This window comes from Balaenoptera musculus, chromosome 11 (genome assembly GCF_009873245.2).
Source record: "Balaenoptera musculus isolate JJ_BM4_2016_0621 chromosome 11, mBalMus1.pri.v3, whole genome shotgun sequence".
NCBI classification, from domain to species: domain Eukaryota; kingdom Metazoa; phylum Chordata; class Mammalia; order Artiodactyla; family Balaenopteridae; genus Balaenoptera; species Balaenoptera musculus.
The window spans coordinates 102,090,367-102,110,106 of NC_045795.1; the positions used below are offsets into that span (position 1 = coordinate 102,090,367).

The following is a 19,740-nucleotide window of genomic DNA, read 5'->3' on the forward strand; positions in this document are numbered from 1 at the left end:
GCCCGGGTGGGGCTGGTGTAGGAGTCTTAAGGCATGACAGGAGGAGACTGGTGTTTCAGACTCACTACCCGGGCCGGTGGGGCAGAGGGGAGAGGGAAGGGGAGCGAAGTCCATGGACACGTATATCTCTGTTTGGGAAACTGGGGGCAGAGCCAAAGCTGGGATAAACCATGAAACAGATTTTGTCGAAGTTTCCGTGGAGCTGGGCCATGGAGACCACACCCCCCCAGTGGCCACACTCCCCTGCTGTTCCAGGCCTGGGGGAGCCCTGCAGAGACCTCCTCTCCAGCCCCTGGCAGACAGGTAACCGGGGCCTGCAGCACAGGAAGCAGCCTGGGGTTGGGCCCATCTCTGCCAGGGACACCTGTGCATCATCAGCAGAGCCCCTGTTTCCTCAGACGCCAGACACCGAGTCCTGTGCTGCCCGCATCCCATCCGGGGAAGCCACCGCGAGGCCCTGGGGGGCCGAGGGGAGGAGACTGGGGGACTGTCCGGGTGGGCCGAGCTCCATGCACCTGCCCACCATCTTTCCAGGGATAAGAAACACCTGTCGCTTGAACCGCCTGCTCTCACTGAATGCAAGGAGCCCCACCCACATGTGACCCTTGGACGAAAACCCCGTAACTGGGCCGTCTGAGCTGGGCCCTCCAAACGCTCCCCAGGGCCAGTCTGTCCCAAGGCCCCCCCCTCGCCTCTGCCCACCCCATGGGACTGCCCAGACCCGGGGGGAACTCGGAGGGCACCAGGTCCAGTCCTGGCCTTTAAGACAGGGAACCTGAGGCCGGTGTCCAGAGGGACCTGCTCCAAGTCCCCACTGAGTTCGCTCCTGAGCCCCTGCCTGGGGCCAGCCCCCGGCTGGGTGTGGATCCCAGGGCTGAGTCTGACCCTGCGCAGCCCCCGGGGCTCCCAGCGCTCCAGCCCTGACCCTCTCTGCTCCCGGCACACGCTCGCCCAGGGGCTCAGCCGAGGCTCCCGGCACACACTCACCCAGGGGCTCGGCCGAGGGGCCCCTCCAGCCCTGCCTCCAGGGAAGGGAAGCCCCCGGCCCAGTCCTGTGCCCTCCCCTTCCCTCCCCCTCACAGCTCTGAAGCCCCACGTCACCTTCCCCACGGCCACTCCCCACCCTGCCCGGCCTCCGCCTGACCCCCTCCACCCTGGCTCGGGAACATCCTAAGGCAGGTCACACGCTGACGGTCACCCCCTCACTCAGGCTGGCACTGCTCTGCTGCCCCCAGTCTCCTTCGGGAGGCCCGCCGGGACCTCGGCAGCTACACGGCTCTGCCGACACGCCCAGAACCCCTCCTGAGGGTGGGGAGCCCCCCCAACTCTGCCCGGAGCTGCGGCCTCTGCTGTGGGTTCTCCCCACCGGGAGGGAAAGACTCGGCCAGGATGGCGGGTTTGGACCGACTCCCGGACATCCTCTGTGTGCTCTCCACAGGCCGGCGCCACGGCCCTGCCGCGTCAGCCCTGACCCACAGCCGTGGGTGCGGGGGCCACGGGAGGACAGCCCCGCCACCTCCTCAGCTCCCAGACGGGCCGCCGCTGGTCCCAGCCCTCCCACACCAGGGCTGCGTGTTTCGGGACCCCGTCCCCTGCAGTGACTGTGAACCTCACTCAGGTCCCAGTGCAGGCACGGCCTCAAGACAGGCAGCCCAGACCTGGAGGTTGCCTTTCACACAAAAATCTTTAATAAAAATAGCTCTCTGCAGAGCCAGTCCTAGACAGCAGTAGCAAACTCAAACTCCTGCCACCTGGGCAGCAAGGAGCAAGGCCAGCTGAGGGGTCTGAACTGAGGGCAGGGCTGCCCCAAAGGCGGAGCTCCGCCAGCTGCGCCGTGTGGGATGTGGGCTCGGGGCCCACACACCTTCTCATTCTTCAAGAGGAGTTACAAACACGTCTGCGTTTTTTAGGAGTGTCACTAACTGGTCGCCCTCCCCACCAAACGACAGGAGGAGGCTACGTTAAGACACTCAAAGGCTGACAGGGAGCGGCGTGTCCTACACACTCAAGACAGAAGTAAGTGGGTTCACACGTCAGCAAAACACCGGGACGAGGGGACACCGGGGCATCCGGCAGGCAAACGGCCCTCGGTCAGCACGCAGGCGAGAGCAGGGGAGGGAGGAAGGAGGAGAAGCGGCAGGTGGCCCGGGCGGCCCACCTCCCACAGCGCTGGGCGGCGGCCCCGGCTCGGCCCTAGTAGCCCAGGAGCCGCCTGGCCTCCTCGCTCTGGGCCTGCAGCGTCTCGCTGGTGTACTTCTGCAGGAGCTCCATCTTCTTCCTCCGCACGAGCGCCTCCTCGATCTGCGGGCGGGAGAGCGGAGGGCTCAGGCCGCAGGCCCTGCGAGGCCAACACGCCGCCTGCGCCCGGCCAGGAGCCCAGCACCCTGCATCCGAGGCCCCGATCTCCGCCGGGGAGCAGGTGAGCGACACAGTGCTCGACTGCTGCCCCCAAGGCAGACGGAACGCTGCCTCGTCTGGACGCCTCGCCCTAACCTGAGCCCAGGGACCAACGCCCTGCGGTCGGGAGCGAGAGCCGCCCCAAGGGACAGGAAGCACCAAGAAAACCACGCGGCGCCCCGTGGGGCCCCTCGGAGGCCAGGCGGCCCCCAGCCCGTCCTACCTCTTGCTGCGACGGCACCGGGACGTGAGCGATGAACTTCTGCTGCCCGTCCTCCCCTCCTTTCTCCTGGCCGCCCTCCTCGTCAGACTGCAAAAGAGTACAACCAGAGGCCGCGCGGATGAGACCGTTAACAAGTGCCGGCACCGCCATAACGTGCACCAGCCTGCAGCCATTTAAAAGGAAAAACAGCGACGAGGAAGCTCTGTTCTCAGACAGAGAGACACCCAAGACACAGCGTTAAGTACAAGAAGCAACAGAACACTGTGTATTGCGCGACCTCTTGTACGAGGAAGAAAAGGGAAGCCAGTGATCTCAGTGAGAGCCAGTGGACAGAGGACAGGGCTGCGAAAGAGACGCTGTGTGCAATCTCTGTATACGTTTTGCATTTTGAGTCTTGTGAATACATTATCTATTTTTTTAATTAAACTTAAAAAAAGCATATCTAGAAGAAAGCATCACTCAGAGGCTGCCTGTGAGTCAGCAGAGATCACTCATAACCTAAGGAATGACGTAGCCCTGGAGGCGTGAGGAGAGAGGAGGCCTGAGCGGAGGCAGGTCCACTGCCCGCGGGTCTCTGCGCCGGACCCTGACCCCGCCCCCGCCCCACATCACCAGCTGCCAGGAAAGCCGCGGTGGAAGCTCTCAGATGCCGCTGGTAGGAGAAACCGGTCCCAGGGCTCTGGGAAAGTCGGGCTGTATCCACCCAGGCGAGCCCACGGGTGGAAGTTCCACTCCTCAGGGCTGACTCCAACAAGGAAGGCTGTTGTAGCCCCAAAGAATCCACACACGTGACGAAAGACACAGCACTGCCCACACGCGTCATACCACGTCAGGTCCCTCGGTGGACACTGCGCTGTCACTGTGCAAGCCACTGGGGACACTGGGTGAAGGACCACACAGGACCCTCGGCAGCAGCTCTGCAGCTTCCCGTAAATCGTAAGCATTTCAGGATAAACAATTCTTAAACCCTCTGATGGCCTTCCGTCGCTCTCACGGTAAAGGAAAACGCTTCCCCGGGGAGCCGGGGCCCTTGCTTGGCCCACCTCCCCTCCCCCAGCCTCCACTCTGCCCCCACTCTGCCCTCCAGCCACCGGCCCGTCCTCTGTCCCCCGCGCGCCCACGGGGTCATCCGCTCACGCTGTTCCCTGCTGCCTCTTCGCGTGGTTAATTCCCCCTTGTTTCCGGATCTCAGCTGAAGGGTCACGTCCCCAGCAAAGCCTTCACTGGCCCTGCCTTCACCATGTCGCTACCCAGAGCTCCTATCACAGTTGCCATTTCCCACGGTGTCTGCTGACCGGACTGTCCCCCCGGACTTCAAGCCACAAGCGAAGCGTGTTTGCTGTCCTGCCCCTCGAGTGGGCCTCACAGTAGCCACTCATTAAACAAACATCCCTTGAAAGAGCAAATGGATTATTTGCATCTAGAGAAAATCTTCCTAGGGCACGCTGCCATCCTGCTTCAAATGCCTGCCTGAGGGCATGAACCTCAGGTCTGCTACATCCTGTGTGACGGTGACTTAAGCCTCTCTTGAGCCTGCTTCCTTGCCACTGACATCACGGCAAGCCATGTGACGTCACACAGGGCCTGACCCATAGTCCAGGCATGGGTGCCTCCCCTCCCCTTGCTCAGTCCAGCAAATCAGTTCCATCCTGGACCTGCCCAGGGAGCAAGGCCTGCAGGGGTGCTGGGAGCAAGGGGGCTCTGCCTGAGGGATCACGGCTCCATCCCCAACCGGGACCCCCTGAGGAAGTCCCTTCTCTGCTCTGGGCTGGTTAAGACTACAGAAGAGTTACTGGCACTGCCATTTAAGCAGAAACAATGAGGTCATGGGCTAAAACACACTGGCTTCAAATGTGTTTATAAATCCAATTCCAGCATGTTCAGGAGGGCCTATCTCTGAGATGCAAGTAAGTCATCCCTGGTGTAAAGCAGTTTAACAAGTGCCCTCACAGCCGTTCCTCTCTGGAACCCTCCCTGTGAACCTGGGAGGTGACCTTCGTCCCCACCGTCTAGGAGAGAAGGCCGAAGCCTCAGATGGCGGCAAGGGCAAGAGCCGGGCCTTGACCCTGACCCCTCGTCTGTGCTTCCTGCTACCGCCCCCCCATCCTCCACGGCACAGAGAAGGCGGTGAGTGCCAGGGGGTCCCCTGCCGCCCGCCCAGTACCTCCTCGTCGGTGACAGCATAGATGTTGACCTCCTCCTCCTCCTCCTCCTCTTCCTCCTCCTCCTCCTTCTCCCCTCTTGCCAGCCGGGCCTCTCTCTCTGCTTTCCACTTGTCCACTAATTCGGCTCTGACTGCAGACAAGGGAGAGCAGGCGTTACTCACTCTGGCCTCTAAGAAAGCGTTAAACACCACGCAGGGCGAGGCCAAGGCCTCCCTGATGGAAAGGGTCAGCTTCATCCTGCCCCCGTGGGCAGGAATCAGACAGGAATCAGACGGGAGGGCAGCTTTTAGGGGACACACCCAGATCCTCCCCAGTTCAGCACCCTGAGGCTCTCAAAAAACTAAAACTAGAACTACCATGTGATCCAGCAATTCCATTCCTGGGTATATATTCGAAAAAAACAAAACACTAATTCGAAAAGATACATGCACCCCAATGTTCACAACAGTATTATTTACAGTTGCCAAGATATGGAAGTAAACTAAGTGCCCATCAACAAATGGATGGGTAAATAAGATGTGGTGTATACACACACACACACACACACACAAACACACACACACACACGCATATACACAACGGGATCCTACTCAGCCATAAAAAAGAATGAAATAATGCCATTTGCAGCAACATGGATGGACCTACAGATTATCACACTAAGTGAAGTAAGTCAGAGAGAGAAAGAGAAATACTGTACGATCTCACTTCTATGTGGAATCTAAAAAATACAACAAACTAGTGAATATAACAAAAAAGAAGCAGACTCACAGATATAGAGAACAAACTAGTGGTTACCAGTGGAGAGAGGGAAGTGGGGAGAGGCAATTTAGCGGTAGGGGATTAAGAGGTACAAACTATTAAGATAAAATAAGCTATACAAGGATATATTATACAACATGGGGAATACAGCCAATATTTTATAATAACTGCTAATGGAATATACCTTTAAAAATTGTGAATCTCTATACTGTACACCTGTAACTTACATAATATTGTACATCAACTACTTCAATTTTTAAAAAAGCCCTAAAAAAAACAATGTTCCTTATAAAAATAAAAATAAAACCCCATTTTCAAGGGAGAGAAAAGAAACCAGATGCCAGCAGCAATGAAATGAAATGCCCGCAGACCTACGTTTCTTTTCATATTCCTGTTCCAAAGGCACAATAACACCATCGTCTTCATCTAGGTAACCGTAGTATTCAAAATCGATCGCCTTCATGAGCTCAGCGCGTGTTTTTCTTGGAGGAGGAAGAGCTAAAAGAAAGAATTCACCAGCTTAGCTGAATTCCCCGTCATAATCTCACTCAAGCCTTCTCCTCATACAATGTTACGCAGGCATACAGTAGGTGTGTTCATGAAAATATCATGAAATAGGCACTTCTCTACACTAGTAACGGGATTATATACGTGGTACCACTCTTTTTAAAATCAGTGTTGAGGGCTTCCCTGGTGGCGCAGTGGTTAAGAATCCGCCTGCCAATGCAGGGGACACGGGTTCAAGCCCTGGTCCCGGAAGATCCCACATGCCGCGGAGCAACTAAGCCCGTGCGCCACAGCTACTGAGCCACAACTACTGAGCTCGCGAGCCACAACTACTGAAGCCCGCACGCCTAGAGCCTGTGCTCCGCAACAAGAGAAGCTACCATGATGAGAAGCCTGTGCACCGCAACGAAGAGTAGCCCCTGTTCGCTGCAACTAGAGGAAGCCTGCGTGCAGCAACGGAGACCCAGTGCAGGCAAAAATAAATAAATAAAATAAATTTAAAATAAATAAATAAATAAAATTAAATCAGTGTTGAAATCTTTGACCCAATTAGTCCATTTAGAAGGAATCTATCCTAATTTAAAAAACAGAAACAAAAGCTGTCAAAGCTTTATGGGCAGAGGTGTGCATCACAGCGTTATTTATACAACAGTGAAAACTTGGACAGCCAAGGATTATGATCTGCAATTCAAGCATGGCGGAGGGGAGGGGATCCTGAAGCCACAGTAATGCTGCTTCATAGGGTGCTTTAACAACACAGGAAATGCCATAATATTTAATGAAAAAACTAAGAATACAGATAAAACAAAAGAAACTACAAACAAAAAAGATAAATGAGAAATTCCTGAAGAAAATACTTTCAGACTAAGAATTACTATTCAGAATATTTAGTAATACTTGAAAATCAAAAGGGAAATGACAACCCAACAGATTAGTCAAAGAATAAAAGCTGATAATTGAAGAAGAAAAAACTCTTATGTATGAAAATTCCATTTAGTAACTTAATTCAATTGTCAATTTCATTAGTAATGGGGGGAACAAAAAAATAAAAATAATACATTGTTTCAAGCACCAGATCAGCACAAAAGTTATAATTATAAACATCTAGAAATAACTAAATACCAAAGGAGGGATGGTCACACCAAGTACGGTTAATCCCTGAGACTCTCTAATCCGTCACATCATTTGGCGTTCTAAGGAGAACCATGAGGGGACATGGACGGACTGCACACACAACCCTGTCCACCCCTCCACCACGTGGGCTGCATCCAGGACAGGGCTGAAACCTAGCAGCCTCAGAGCGCTGCATGCATTCCGGCCACATGATGGCGCTGTGATCCAACCAAAGCCAACCAGACTCAACTCTGGGAATTCTGCTTGAACTGTTTTGGGGGAAAAAAATCTGTTGCTGAGAGAGAACAAAATTTAAGTCGATGACAGACAACCAGCCACCACAGGAGGAGAGTGAGACAGAGAAAAAAGCTCACAGGATGGAAGCCAAAACTGCAACACGGAGCAATGTGACCTGGAACCGGCCATTCCTGAAGGCAACCTTGTCAGTTATGTGAGCCAATAAATTTATAGACTTTTCTGCCTAAAGTAATTGGGGTTGAGTCACCTGTCACTTATGCTGATGTAATTTAGTTGATGAAATAAGCATGGGAGTACATGGAAAAGGCTGGAAGGGAACATTCCAAACAGATAATAACAGTGACGGGTCACCTCTAGCAGGGCACTGGGATGGGGGTCAAGGGGATCAAGAGGACTGTGCTACTATTTTTTTTTTTTTTTGCCGTGCGGCATTCGGGGTATTAGTTTCCCAACCAGGGTTTAAACCCGTGCCCCCTGTAGTGGAAGCACAGAGTCTTAACCACTGGACCGCCAGGGAAGTCCCTGTGCTACTATTTCCATTATACACATTAAGACTAAGTTGCACACTTTCTTGGTTAAAAAAAAAAAACAACTCTATGACTGGAATAAATAAAAATAAATTTAGAAACAATGTAAAAGCAAAAAAAAAAAAAAAGTAACATACACAGCACACCCTCACTTTAGTAGCCTTAAAAAACTGGAAGGGGATACATCCCAACATGTCAACAACCATCATCTATAAGTTGTGAAAACGTGGGTGTTTTTTCTGATTTTCTGTATTTTACATCGTGTCTATAATAAAATTATACTGCATTCATAATAAACGGCATGATATTTAAACTCTGAATTATTTTAAGTGATGCCAATCACGCATGCAAAACCAGTGTGTGCATAATGAATTTAAGAATGAGCAGGGCTTCATGAAAGCAGAATTGTATTTTTAAACAAATAGGAAACCGACTGGAAGGAAACAGCAGAACGCCAGCAGTGAGAGGAATCCTGGTCTCATCCTTCTCTGCTTTCCACACTTCTTTCTATAAAATGCTTGGACGGCTTTTTGAAAAGTCAAAATTAAGATACACAGAAATTCCAGACCAGCGGTTTCCAACTGCATTTTGGAGGCTCCCAGGGCTGTGGAGGGAAGGGCAGGAGCGGAGAGGGTGCCCAGCTTGGATTCACTCTCCTCCACTTGTGCATTTCGGGGTTCGGCCCGAGGTGTCATGTGTCCTTCAGTTAAGAGTTTTTTCAACTGAACACATAACTGAAAATGAAGCTGACTGAACTGCAAACAGGGAGACTCCTCGTTCACACGCAGACGGGTGTGGGCAGAGCCCGCAATCTGACACCTGTCAGTTCTGGGTTCCCGTTCTCACCCCAACTGTGTGCCCACCTGAGAACGAAAATCCTCTGAGGACACGGGGCTGCTGTGCGGCTAAGAAACGGCATAGGAAGAGTGCCCTGCAGACGGCATGTCTACTGTTACAAGCAGGACCAAGATTCCCAGGCTAACACCCCGGCGAACACCAGTTACTTACGTTCTCTCTCAAACAGCTCTCTGACGCCAGGCAAGTCTTTCGCTGCTCCGAAGTACTTGTAACCTCGATTTCCTGGGACTTCTTTCCCTTCATGATCCAGCATTTTAGGGCCAACTTTCTTATTGGGAAGGAAAAAGAGAAAATGGATCTGATCCTTAAACCCACTATTTCCATGTTTGCAAACAGATTTAAGATGATAATGCTAAAGGCAGAAAATATTAATGTACACAGAAATATATTTAGGTACTTTTTTTAATCCCTTAAAAATCAACCTAAATACCTAACAGTAAGAGGATGATTTAAGTAAATTATAGCATATTCAGGATGGAACATATCCTATAGCTTAAAAATGATGGTTCATACGAAACTCTTATATTGACTTAGAAAAACACAATATAATGTTAAGTGAAAAAAGCTTTAAATAATTGCAAAAAGCCTAAATGACAAGCAGTAGAAGACAAATGAAATATCCAGAGGATGGAATTCTCTCCACTAAAAATGATGATGTTGACAGCTGCATACAGTATGTGACCCTGGACAAGGCTCTGTGCCGTAAGGGGAAAGGCCATAAGGATGAAACTCAATAAAACAGCCAAGTGATTGTATCAAAGTTAAATGTCTTAAACTCTACCATGCTTATATAAGAGAACATTCTTATTCTTAGGAAATACACACAAAAGTATCTCTTAGGAAATACCCCTTAAGTATTAAGGGGTAAAAGAACATGATGTATTTAAGCCTCAAACGGTTCAGAGAAAATAAATCTCAAGGTACACATAGAAAATGATAAAGCAAATACAGCAAAATGTTAAAAACTGGTAAATCTGTATAAAGGGTACATAGGATTTCTCTATACAATTTGTGGAACTTTCTGTGAGCTCAGAAATGCTTTTTGAAACGATTATATAAATGATTATTTACTGACATGAACATATGCGTCTGATAAACTGTTAAGTGAACAAAGCATATAGTTAGAATAATGAACCATTATCTGTAAAAATAAATATATATATATGCATAGAAGAAATTCTAGAAAGATAAGTAGAAAATGTTAATAGCAGTCATTTCTGGGTGGTAGGAAAATATATAATGTAATCTATATCACACACAGAGTATATAAAATTTTTTTTTTTAAATACATCCTTTTATTAGAATTGCTGAAGAAGTATTTGGAATTTTTGCTTTTGTTGTTGCTGATGTTGCTTTTTTTTTTAATTGAACCATCTTTTTCCCTTTATTTATTTATTTATTAATTATTTATGGCTGTGTTGGGTCTTCGTTTCTGTGCGAGGGCTTTCTCTAGTTGCGGCGAGCGGGGGCCACTCTTCATCGCGGTGCACGGGCCTCTCACTATCGCGGCCTCTCTTGTTGCGGAGCACAGGCTCCAGGTGCGCAGGCTCAGTAGCTGTGGCTCACGGGCCTAGTTGCTCCGCGGCATGTGGGATCTTCCCGGACCAGGGCTCGAACCCGTGTCCCCTGCATTGGCAGGCAGATTCTCAACCACTGCGCCACCAGGGAAGCCCAAATTTTTTTATATTTTAGAATTTTTATATTTTTTGTTTTGTATTCTTTTTTTTTTGACATAAAAGTAGGTATTCTTTATACAATCAAAGTTACCATTTTGAAAAGAAGTATAAAACCTAGAACCAAAATTGTACATACATGAGTATGACCTCAGTTACAGGACTCATGGAAAAACAATGGACGGAAACATTCCAGAAGCTGCTCCTAGTTAAAAGGATCATGACTGCATGGTGTTCTGCTCTATACTTTTCTGAACTTAATATATTACTTTTTCTCTTATTATTGTACTAAAATACACGTAACATAAAATTTACCGTCTTAACCATTTTTAAGTGTCCAGGTCAGTGGTATTAGTACATTCATAGTGTCATGCAACCATCACCACCATCTGGTAAAACAAACTCAAAATGTGTCACTTTTTTTTTTTTAGCTGCGCTGCGTGGCTTGCAGGATCTTAGTTCCCCGACAAGGGACAGAACCTGGGCCACAGCAGTTAAAGTGCTGAGTCCTAACCACTCGACCACCAGGGAATTCCCTAAATGTTACTTTTGTACATAGAAAATAAAAATAAAATTCTTTAGCATTAAAAAGACGCTAGGGCTTCCCTGGTGGCACAGTGGTTAAGAATCCGCCTGCCAATGCAGGGGACATGGGTTCGAGCGCTGGTCCGGGAAGATCCCACATGCCACAGAGCAACTAAGCCCGTGCGCCACAACTACTGAGCCTGCGAGTCACAACTACTGAAGCCCACGTGCCTAGAGCCCACGCTCCGCAACAAGAGAAGCCACCGCAATGAGAAGCCCATGCACTGCAATGAAGAGTAGCCCCCGCTCACCGCAACTAGAGAAACCCGCGCGCAGCAATGAAGACCCAACACAGCCAAAAATAAAAATAATAAATTAAAAAAAAAAGACTCTAGAAGGAAATACATAAAAACATTACTGTTGACTCTGGGTGGTGGAACTTAAGAATATCGTACATATTAATTTTGTAACCCTTCCAGGAAGGGTAATAAACCTCTGCACTAAAGCAGTCTGACAGGGAGCAAAATCACCGTCACAGAACTACTGAAGATGCAGTGAGAACGTTCCTAGCACAGGTACTCCAGGAGTGGAAGTGCCTTTCTTTCTGCAACAAGAATAAATGCCTCATTTTTAGGCCAGGTACTAACGTGAGAACTGTGGTTTTGCATTAAATACATAGAAAAACTGCACATATTTCTTACATAACATACTACAGTCCACTGACTAGATACTACTGGTTCAAATGACCTGGGTAAATGGGGCAGGGCCTGGGGCAGCATTTTTCAAAGTTGAGACCCACTGGCGGGTCGTGAAATCCATTACATGGGTCATAATCATCAATTTTTTAAAAAATCAAGATAGAACAGAATAGAAAATATCAAACTGCAGCAACATATACCAAGTATTTTTTCAGTACTGCGCTGTGATATAGTGAGTGAGTGTGTGTGTGTGTGTGTGTGTGTGTTTATTTTAGAGTGGGTCATGGGCCTAAAAGCTTGAAAGTCACTGTTCTAGAATACTGCATTTAAAGAATCCAGAGAAAGGAAGCACAGCCATGTCCCCAGGGCCCCCTTGAGTACAGAAGCCTACAATGGAATGGTTGTCCCAATTCTCAAGGAGTTCAGAGAAGACTGTGAGGGGCCAAGGTCATTTCAAACAAGAGGCCCAGGGAGCCCGCGTGGCTCACTCTGGAACACCTGGCCAGTACACGTGCTGAGGCCTGCGCTGTGGACCTTTAAGCACCACTGGCCCGTGCTTTCATGTTTCCTGTCCACGCGCAACAGGCACTGTCAAGCCTCCTTTCATCTCTCCAGTGCCTACTGTGTGGCAGGGCTGCGGGGGCAGCAGGAGCCACCCTGCAGGCAGACAGCGCCCGTGCTCAGCCCCCAGGGCCGCGGCTTGCTTACCCCATAGTCAGGACCGCCCAGCTCCTTGATCCGGGCCTCCCAGTGTCCCTTCTCTCTTAGCAGCTTGTTAATTTCATCATTCAGGTCACGAATTCGGAATTCACCTAGACCAGCTAGAAAACAAAAATGTCCTATCGTTTCTTGAAAATACCACTCGATGTCATAGCCTTAAGAGTGAATGTCAACACCTAAAAAGGTGCATAACACAAAGATACTATTTCAATTTATAAGAAAACCCACCCACACCGAACTCACGGAAGGGCAACAATCATGCACAGAGTTTGGGCAGCACGGGGGGGAAAGAGCTTCATCCTCATTAGCAACCACAGAAACACAAACTGAAGCAACCCTGCAGCTCCATTTATACCGCCACTGAAACAGTGAACTCTTAGAGGTGGGGACACAGCGTCCAATCAGTGTCAGCCAAGATGCAGTGAGGCAGCGACAGCATCAGGGCTGGCGGCAGTCTGTGTCAGTCTAGTCCTTTCAGGAAAGCAACACCTAGTTAAGTGGGAACATCTTCGACAAAGACTAGGGCCTGAGAATTGAGCCTAAGGGACAGATTTATAGTCTTTATTTTTTACTTATTTATTTTTTGGCTGCACCGCGCAGCACGCCATATCTTACCTCCCCCGACCAGGGATCGAACCTGTGCCCCCTGCAGTGGAAGCTCGGGTTCTTAACCACTGGGCCGCCAGGGAAGTCCCTAAGGGACAGATTTAAAGGGATGACGACAGGGAGTTTGCTGAGGTGTAGTCGTTGGCGGCTGGGAGCCAGGAGCAGTTGGGGCTATTCCAAGGGAGAAGCCTTCCCTTTCTCCACTGAATTGCTTTTGTGCCTTTGTCAAGTCAACTGACCACATACGTGTGCCCCTATTTCTGGACTTCTTACTCTGTTCAATTGGTCTGTGTGTCTATCTTTCACCAATACCCAATTGTCTTGAATAGCTTTAGCTTTACATTAAATCATGAAATTAGGTGTTATGAATACTCCAATTTTTTTCTTTTTCAAAACTGCTTTGGCTATTCTAGTTCCTTTGCCTTTCCATTTAAATTTTAGAAACAGTTCGTCAACATAAACCAAAAACCACTGCTGGGATTTTGACTGTGATAGATTTCAAAAAGAAAACGAATCGACACCTTTCCTATATTGAGTCTTCCCATCCACAAACACTGTCTATGTCTCCATTTGATTGGTTCTTTGACTTCTTTCATCACTGTTTTATAGTTTTCAGCATACAGGTCATACATATATTTTGTTAGATTTATACCTAAGTATTTCTTGTGTTTTGATGCTTCTGTAAATAACACTTTAATAAAAGTTCTAGTTCCAAATGTTCACTGCTAGTACATAGAAATAGAATTGATTTTTGTGTATTGACTTTCTATTCTGCGATCTTGCTAAACTCATTTATTCATTTTAGAAATCTTTCTGTAGATTCCTTGGGATTTTCTACACAGAAAGTTATGTCATCTCAGAATAGAGCATTTTTCTTCCCTTGCAATCTTTGGGCCTTTTATTTCCTTTTCTTGCTTTATTGTACTGGAAGGGAATTCCAGTACAATACTGAATAGAAGTGGTGAGAATGGATATCTCCACCTTGTTCCTGATCTTAGCAGGAAAGCATTCAACCTATAGCTGGCTATAGGTTTTTTGGTAGAAGTCCCTTATCAGGAAAAAAAAAAAAAGTTCCCTTCAATTCCCAGTTAGCTGAGGTTTTTTTTTTGGTTTTTGTTTTTAATTTTTTTAATTTATTTATTTTTGGCTACACTGGGTCTCCGCTGCTGCGTGCGGCACATGGGCCCCTGCATTGGCTGTTGGATTCTTAACCACTGTGCCACCAGGTAAGTCCTGATCTTTTTAAAGAACCCGCTTTTGTTCTATTTTCTCTATTCATCTTCTGTTTTCAATTTCATTGATTTCTTCTCTTTATTATTTCCTTCCCTCTGCTTACTTTGGAATTAATTTGCTCCTCCTTTTTAGTTTCTTAGGGTAGAAGCTTAGATCACTGACTTGAGACCTTTCTTATTTTCTTTTACTTTAATGCTATAAATTTTCACCTAAACACTGCTTTACCTGCACGCCATAAATTTTTTTGTCCCCTGAATTCTGACATTACGTTTTCATTCTCATTCAGTTCAAAATATTTTCTAATCTCCTTGAGGTTTCCTCTTAGATATATGGGTTGTTTAGAAGTATGTTTAATTTCTAAATAGTTAGGAATTTTCCAGATATCTTTTTGTTATCGATTTCTATGTTAACTGTGTTATAATCAGTGAACATACTTTGCAAAATTTTAATTAAGTTTGCTAACATTCATATTATAACCTAAAATATGCTTTATTTTGGTGAATATTCCATTTGCTCTTAAAAAAAGAAATTGTACTCTTTTTTGTGAGGTGGAGTGTTCCATAAAGGTCAACTAGGTCAAACTGATCGATAGTATTGTTCAGTTCTTCTATGTTCTTACTCATTTTGTACCTACTTGTTCTATTGATTATTGAGAGAGGAGGCTGACGTCCCCAAGGCTAATTGTGGATGTGAGAATCGAGTACTTTAAACAGACAGGCTAGCTTACCATTCTGAATTTGAGCCACTTTTTTTGAGATCTCTCCAATGATCTGTGAAAAAAATAAAAGGCAATATATTTTTATGACTTTTGAGTAAGCCTGAAAGCATAAGAAATATATAATTCAAAATCAGTAATTAAAAATTCTTAGAATTCTGGTTGAAGAGTCATGTAGCTACAAAAGCCATCAGAGACCTGTTCTTCCGTAAGATCAGATTCACCCAGCACATACCTGTCGTCTCCACTTCTCGGCTTTGGGCAGCTCAGTACACTCCGAGGCAAGGAAGGGTCTTCGCTCCTAAGGAAAAGCAAAACACATGCTGCCGCTGTACTGTATGAAATTACAAGCTTTGCGCAACATTCATGACTGACTCAGGCCTGAAGCCTGAAATGTCTAACAGGCTAAAGACAGCTGCAGCTTCAGTTCCAGGTGCTCTTCATCAAGCCTTATGGCTCACGCTGCAGCCTCTCCTTAGGAAAGAACTACACAGGCAAAAACATTCACTGCATTGTACCTGGTACAGGCAGCCGCTGGAAACAACGTAAAAGTCCAGTACACTTGACCCCTGAGCAACATGGGGGTTAACCCAAGTATAGCTTACAGTCGGGCTTCAGTATCCGTGTTTCCTCCGCACCCACAGATTCAACCAAGCACAAACCGTGTAGTTCTGTAGTATTTACCGTTGAAAAACATCCGTGTATAAGTGAACCAATGCAGTTCAAACTCGTGTTGTTCAGGGTCAGTTGTTACAGAGAGATGGCGAAGTACACCCGGTTATACCCATTTCATGACATATTTATACTACCTTAGGAAATGACAGCTCTCAGTGTTTAGAACAAACATACACATACATGCACATCTGTGTGTATACAGGTGTGTGTGCGGGGGTGTGTATAATTTTAGAAAACAGAACAAAAATATTCAAGGAACAGTACATATTCCCCCTAACCTGGCTGAGTCTCTATGCGCTAAGGTCATTACTGGTTTCAGGTTAGAGCTGCTCCTCACAGCACACCCCACTTTGTACCATTCAGTATTAGGCAGGGCTGGGAGAGCATGGAAACCCAATCATCATATTACAGAGCAGACAGAAGCACAAGTAGTCAGATCATCACACTGCCCCAGCTACCTGGGATTCAAGTGTACAGACTCATAAGACACAAGAAAGCATGAACGAGGAAGAGGAAGATCTGGAGTCTGAAGTCTGTTCAGGAGAGAGTTTTACTGCACTTTTTCTCAATAATTTAAAAATTCATGAGGAAGATTTAAACCAACCTTTACTTTTCCCTCTTCCAGCTGAGCTTGGCGAAATCTTGCTAAGGCCGTCCTACCGGGAACAGAGAAGACACCGTTAGATCCTGCTCAAAGATCTCTTATCATCCAAGTTCCTGGATGGGTAAATCTGCTCATGACCTTACTGAATGTCATCCATCACTCATAAACATATATACATATTGCAATCAAGAAACCACAGAGAAGTTATGGGTTTCCATGTTCCAAAAAGTAGGGCTTATAAGGATTTGTGTTCCTTTCACCCATACGGCGTGTAAGGACTGGACTGTGGGAAACTCTACTCGTCAGGCCACTGTGGCGAGCAACACATCCAGATGTTAAAAAGACTAATATTATGGGCTGTCACTCTATCAGCCCCTGCACCACCCCAGGTGAGCAAATGTTCATCCAGAGTAAGTTCTGGGAGCTGTCAGAAAACACTATGGGGAAAACAAATGTATGGGCAAATACTATATGAATACTATTTCAACACAGGTAGAGAAAGAAAGCTATACCAAAAGACCAAACAGAAATTTACAGACGAAATCGAGTTGATACGTACATGGCCTTTTCCGCATTTCGGGCCTAAAAGGAGAGAGAAGGGGAAAAAAATGTCCACGTTTAAAGAGCTTTTTCTTTTACTTTCTAGAAAAAGTTTCATTTACTTTGTAGAGAAAAGTTTCACAAGGACACAGGCACAAGCAGAATGCCTGAAGTAGTACATGAACATAGTAACAATCGCAACAACAATCACAAGATGCCCACATCCCGTGGCCTTACTTACGCTGCTGTCTCTACCTAAAGTCTTTACTCCTCCACCCCCCCCCCCCAAACCCCTTGGATCTGGCCACTCATCCTTCAGAATTTACCTGTGTTATCACCGTCCCAGACAATTCTTCTGTGGCCCCTTCATCCCAGCCAGGCTGCCCCCCTCTGTCTGGGTTTATACCTACCACACAATTTCCACCCAGCATCACAATTGTCTGTTCCCTGCCAGTGAAATTTGAGGAAGGAAAGACTGGCTTTTACAAAGTGAGTTTTATCTAAATACTGTTGCACTAATGTCAAGTCAATTATCCCTGAAACACAGTGTCAGGCACGGAACACATTTTCTGCGTTGTAGTATAAGTAGAAAGAGTACTTGCTAAGTCAAGGACTTGAGTTTCACTCCCGGCTCTCCAACTTACGATCCCTGAGAGGTTGTCTCTCTAAGCCTCAGTTCCCCCACCTTTACAGCAGGGACCATACCTTTTATCTCATAAAGATGTCATGATGATTTAATGAGATAAATACATGAAGTCATCAGATGCTCAGCAAAAGCGAGCTCAGTTTAAATCTTTTTGACTCTCCCTTTCAATGGACACAGAAACAAACTTGTCAAGTTTGTTTGTAGATAAATGAACACAATATCTACTAAGGAATAAAACAGAGGTTCTCCCAGGAGAAACCATCATCTTGAAGGCTGAGGATGTGTCCTACCGATTTCATTAAAGCCTACAGATTCTAAGTATTTAATTTAATGTTTCTCAATGCTTACTCCATGCTTTAAACACCACGCTGGGTACTAGGAATTTGGTCACGGTTCTCCCTTTTGAGAGAACTCATAGGAATTTCCCCCCAAAAAACATGAATCTTGTGATAAGGGCATGTACCAGGGGTGATGGAAACCCACAAATATGAATGCGTATTGGTGACAGTTTGCCAGAAACATCCAGGCCCAGGGATCCTTCTGTCCTGCTAGGGAACGGAGACCGGCGATTCCCTGTTTGTCAGAGTTCAGAAACAAGAGGCAGAATCAAGAGGCTGAGCCGGCTAGTATGAAGCAGTAATACGGGGCATATCCTCCGAGGGCTGGAGAATAGAAAGGGCTGCTTTTTGTCCACCGGTTTCTCTCGTCCTCCGGATCTTGGGCTCATCAATCTACAATGGCATCCATTACACCTTCTACCATTTATTACGGCGTCGTGCGCTTCACTTAATGAGACCATCATGGTAACCAACATGTAAGAGTATCCTCCTTGTGCCGGCACTGCGTGCTCCGTCGTGAGCGCTTCTAGAACAAATGAAGCAGCCGACCACCCGCGCCTGCCCACAGCGATCACACCCTCCTGCGGTCACACGACGCCGGCCACTCGTCCATCCCTGGACCCCGACAACGCGCCAGACACCGTGTCAGGCGTTAAGGAGGCAGAGGTGGGAAGACCCTGCTCTCGGGAAGCTCTCCGTCGGGGAGCCGGAGAGCAGACACAAGACAAATAGCGCAGGAACCGCTGCTGGGCCCCTCACGGGACGCGGCGCCGACCCTACGCCTCCCGGAGCCTCGGCTTCCCGGTGGGGAACTACAGCGCGCCGTCCGGACTAAGCACGGCCGCGGACGGCGCGGCGGCGCCGAGGCTCAGCTTCCTCCAGCCTCTGGGCTCACGCGGCGCGAAGACCCCCGCGTCCCGGCCGCGGATCCTGTAGCCCGCAGGGGTCCCCTGGGCGCCCCCGACCCGGCCCGCCGCTCGCCTCCCTCACTCCCCGCCCCGCTCACCATGGTGCGAGGGAGGGCGCCGCCCTCAGGCCGCGCGGCCCCAGCCCAGGGAGCTTCGCCGCCCCAGGCGCGGCCGACCCGGACGGGAACTGAAGGTTCTCGCTGACGGCACCACCTGCTTCTGAGTCGGAAGGATAACTGGGAAGGACCAGAAGTGAGGCACCGGAAGCGAAATTGAGAATTGACCCGGGGAAGGGAAGAAAACGCAAGCGAGCTCCCGTAGGCGGCCCTCCCTCGGCGTCTGGACCTCGCACCGTCACGCCCGTACGGAAAATAGGGGCGCTGGCAGAACCGCGCTTGCGCAGTGGAACCGACGTGCCTCTAACTGGGCGCGGGGCGCTGGTTTTGCTCTCGCGATAACAACGGCGAGACGTCCCGCGGTAGCTGTTGGTCCTGCACACGCGGTCCTGCGGTTGTGTGTGAGGCTAGCTGAGATGTGTGTGCAACTGTAGGTGCGCATCCCTCCTGCCCTGTCTGGTTCTGCGAGATCAGACACGCCCTGTGGAAGTTACTCGTCCTCATCCCTCTGAGTGGACGGGGCCGCTGGACTGGGCCCTCCCGCCGCCTGCGTTCTCTCCAGGGGCAGGAGCTGGCCCGGCCTCGCCAACCCCCACTCGCCTCCCAGGCGTTTACTTGCGGCCTGTGCCTTTTCTGAGATTTTCTCCTCCTGGAATCGAGGGGTCTGTCGGAGCTGGACCAGGGCTTGAGGTCACCCTTTTAAAATAAGCAATGTAAGGTCCAGGGGAGAAAAGGCCACTTATGTAAGGAGAGTGGTGAGAGAGGGACGGTCAGTCGGTGTCTGCTGGGCACGTTGCGGGGATCAGAAGGGCCACAGACCAGGACCAGGGAGGCAGGGGAGAGGCCACCGGTAGGGATGGTCCTGGTGGCCCCTCCCTCAGGGTGTCAGTGATGGAGCGAGCTGTGGTGTGACATTCAGGCGGGGGCCGGTGGCTA

General features: G+C 48.6%; 1 protein-coding gene across 1 annotated transcript; it reads right to left on the reverse strand.

The window, feature by feature from the left end:
- Positions 1–1,665: 1,665 nt before the first annotated feature.
- ISY1 (ISY1 splicing factor homolog) lies at positions 1,666–19,037 on the reverse strand. The gene is made up of 11 exons (XM_036868032.1): positions 18,787–19,037; positions 16,816–16,838; positions 16,257–16,308; positions 15,213–15,278; positions 14,990–15,032; positions 12,412–12,524; positions 8,958–9,075; positions 5,920–6,042; positions 4,785–4,915; positions 2,621–2,707; positions 1,666–2,301 (listed from the first exon to the last, which is right to left on the reverse strand). Exons 1-11 carry the CDS (start codon positions 18,787–18,789, stop codon positions 2,194–2,196), a joined length of 867 nt encoding a protein of 288 aa, XP_036723927.1. The 5' UTR covers positions 18,790–19,037; the 3' UTR covers positions 1,666–2,193.
- Positions 19,038–19,740: the final 703 nt, after the last annotated feature.

Coding starts and splice junctions, on each gene's coding strand:
- ISY1 (XM_036868032.1), bottom strand. Junction 15,279..16,256: donor TGGAAGAGGGAAAAGTAAAG/GTTGGTTTAAAT, acceptor GCTTTTCCTTAG/GAGCGAAGACCCTTCCTTGC. Junction 6,043..8,957: donor AGAGCTGTTTGAGAGAGAAC/GTAAGTAACTGG, acceptor TCTTTCTTTTAG/CTCTTCCTCCTCCAAGAAAA.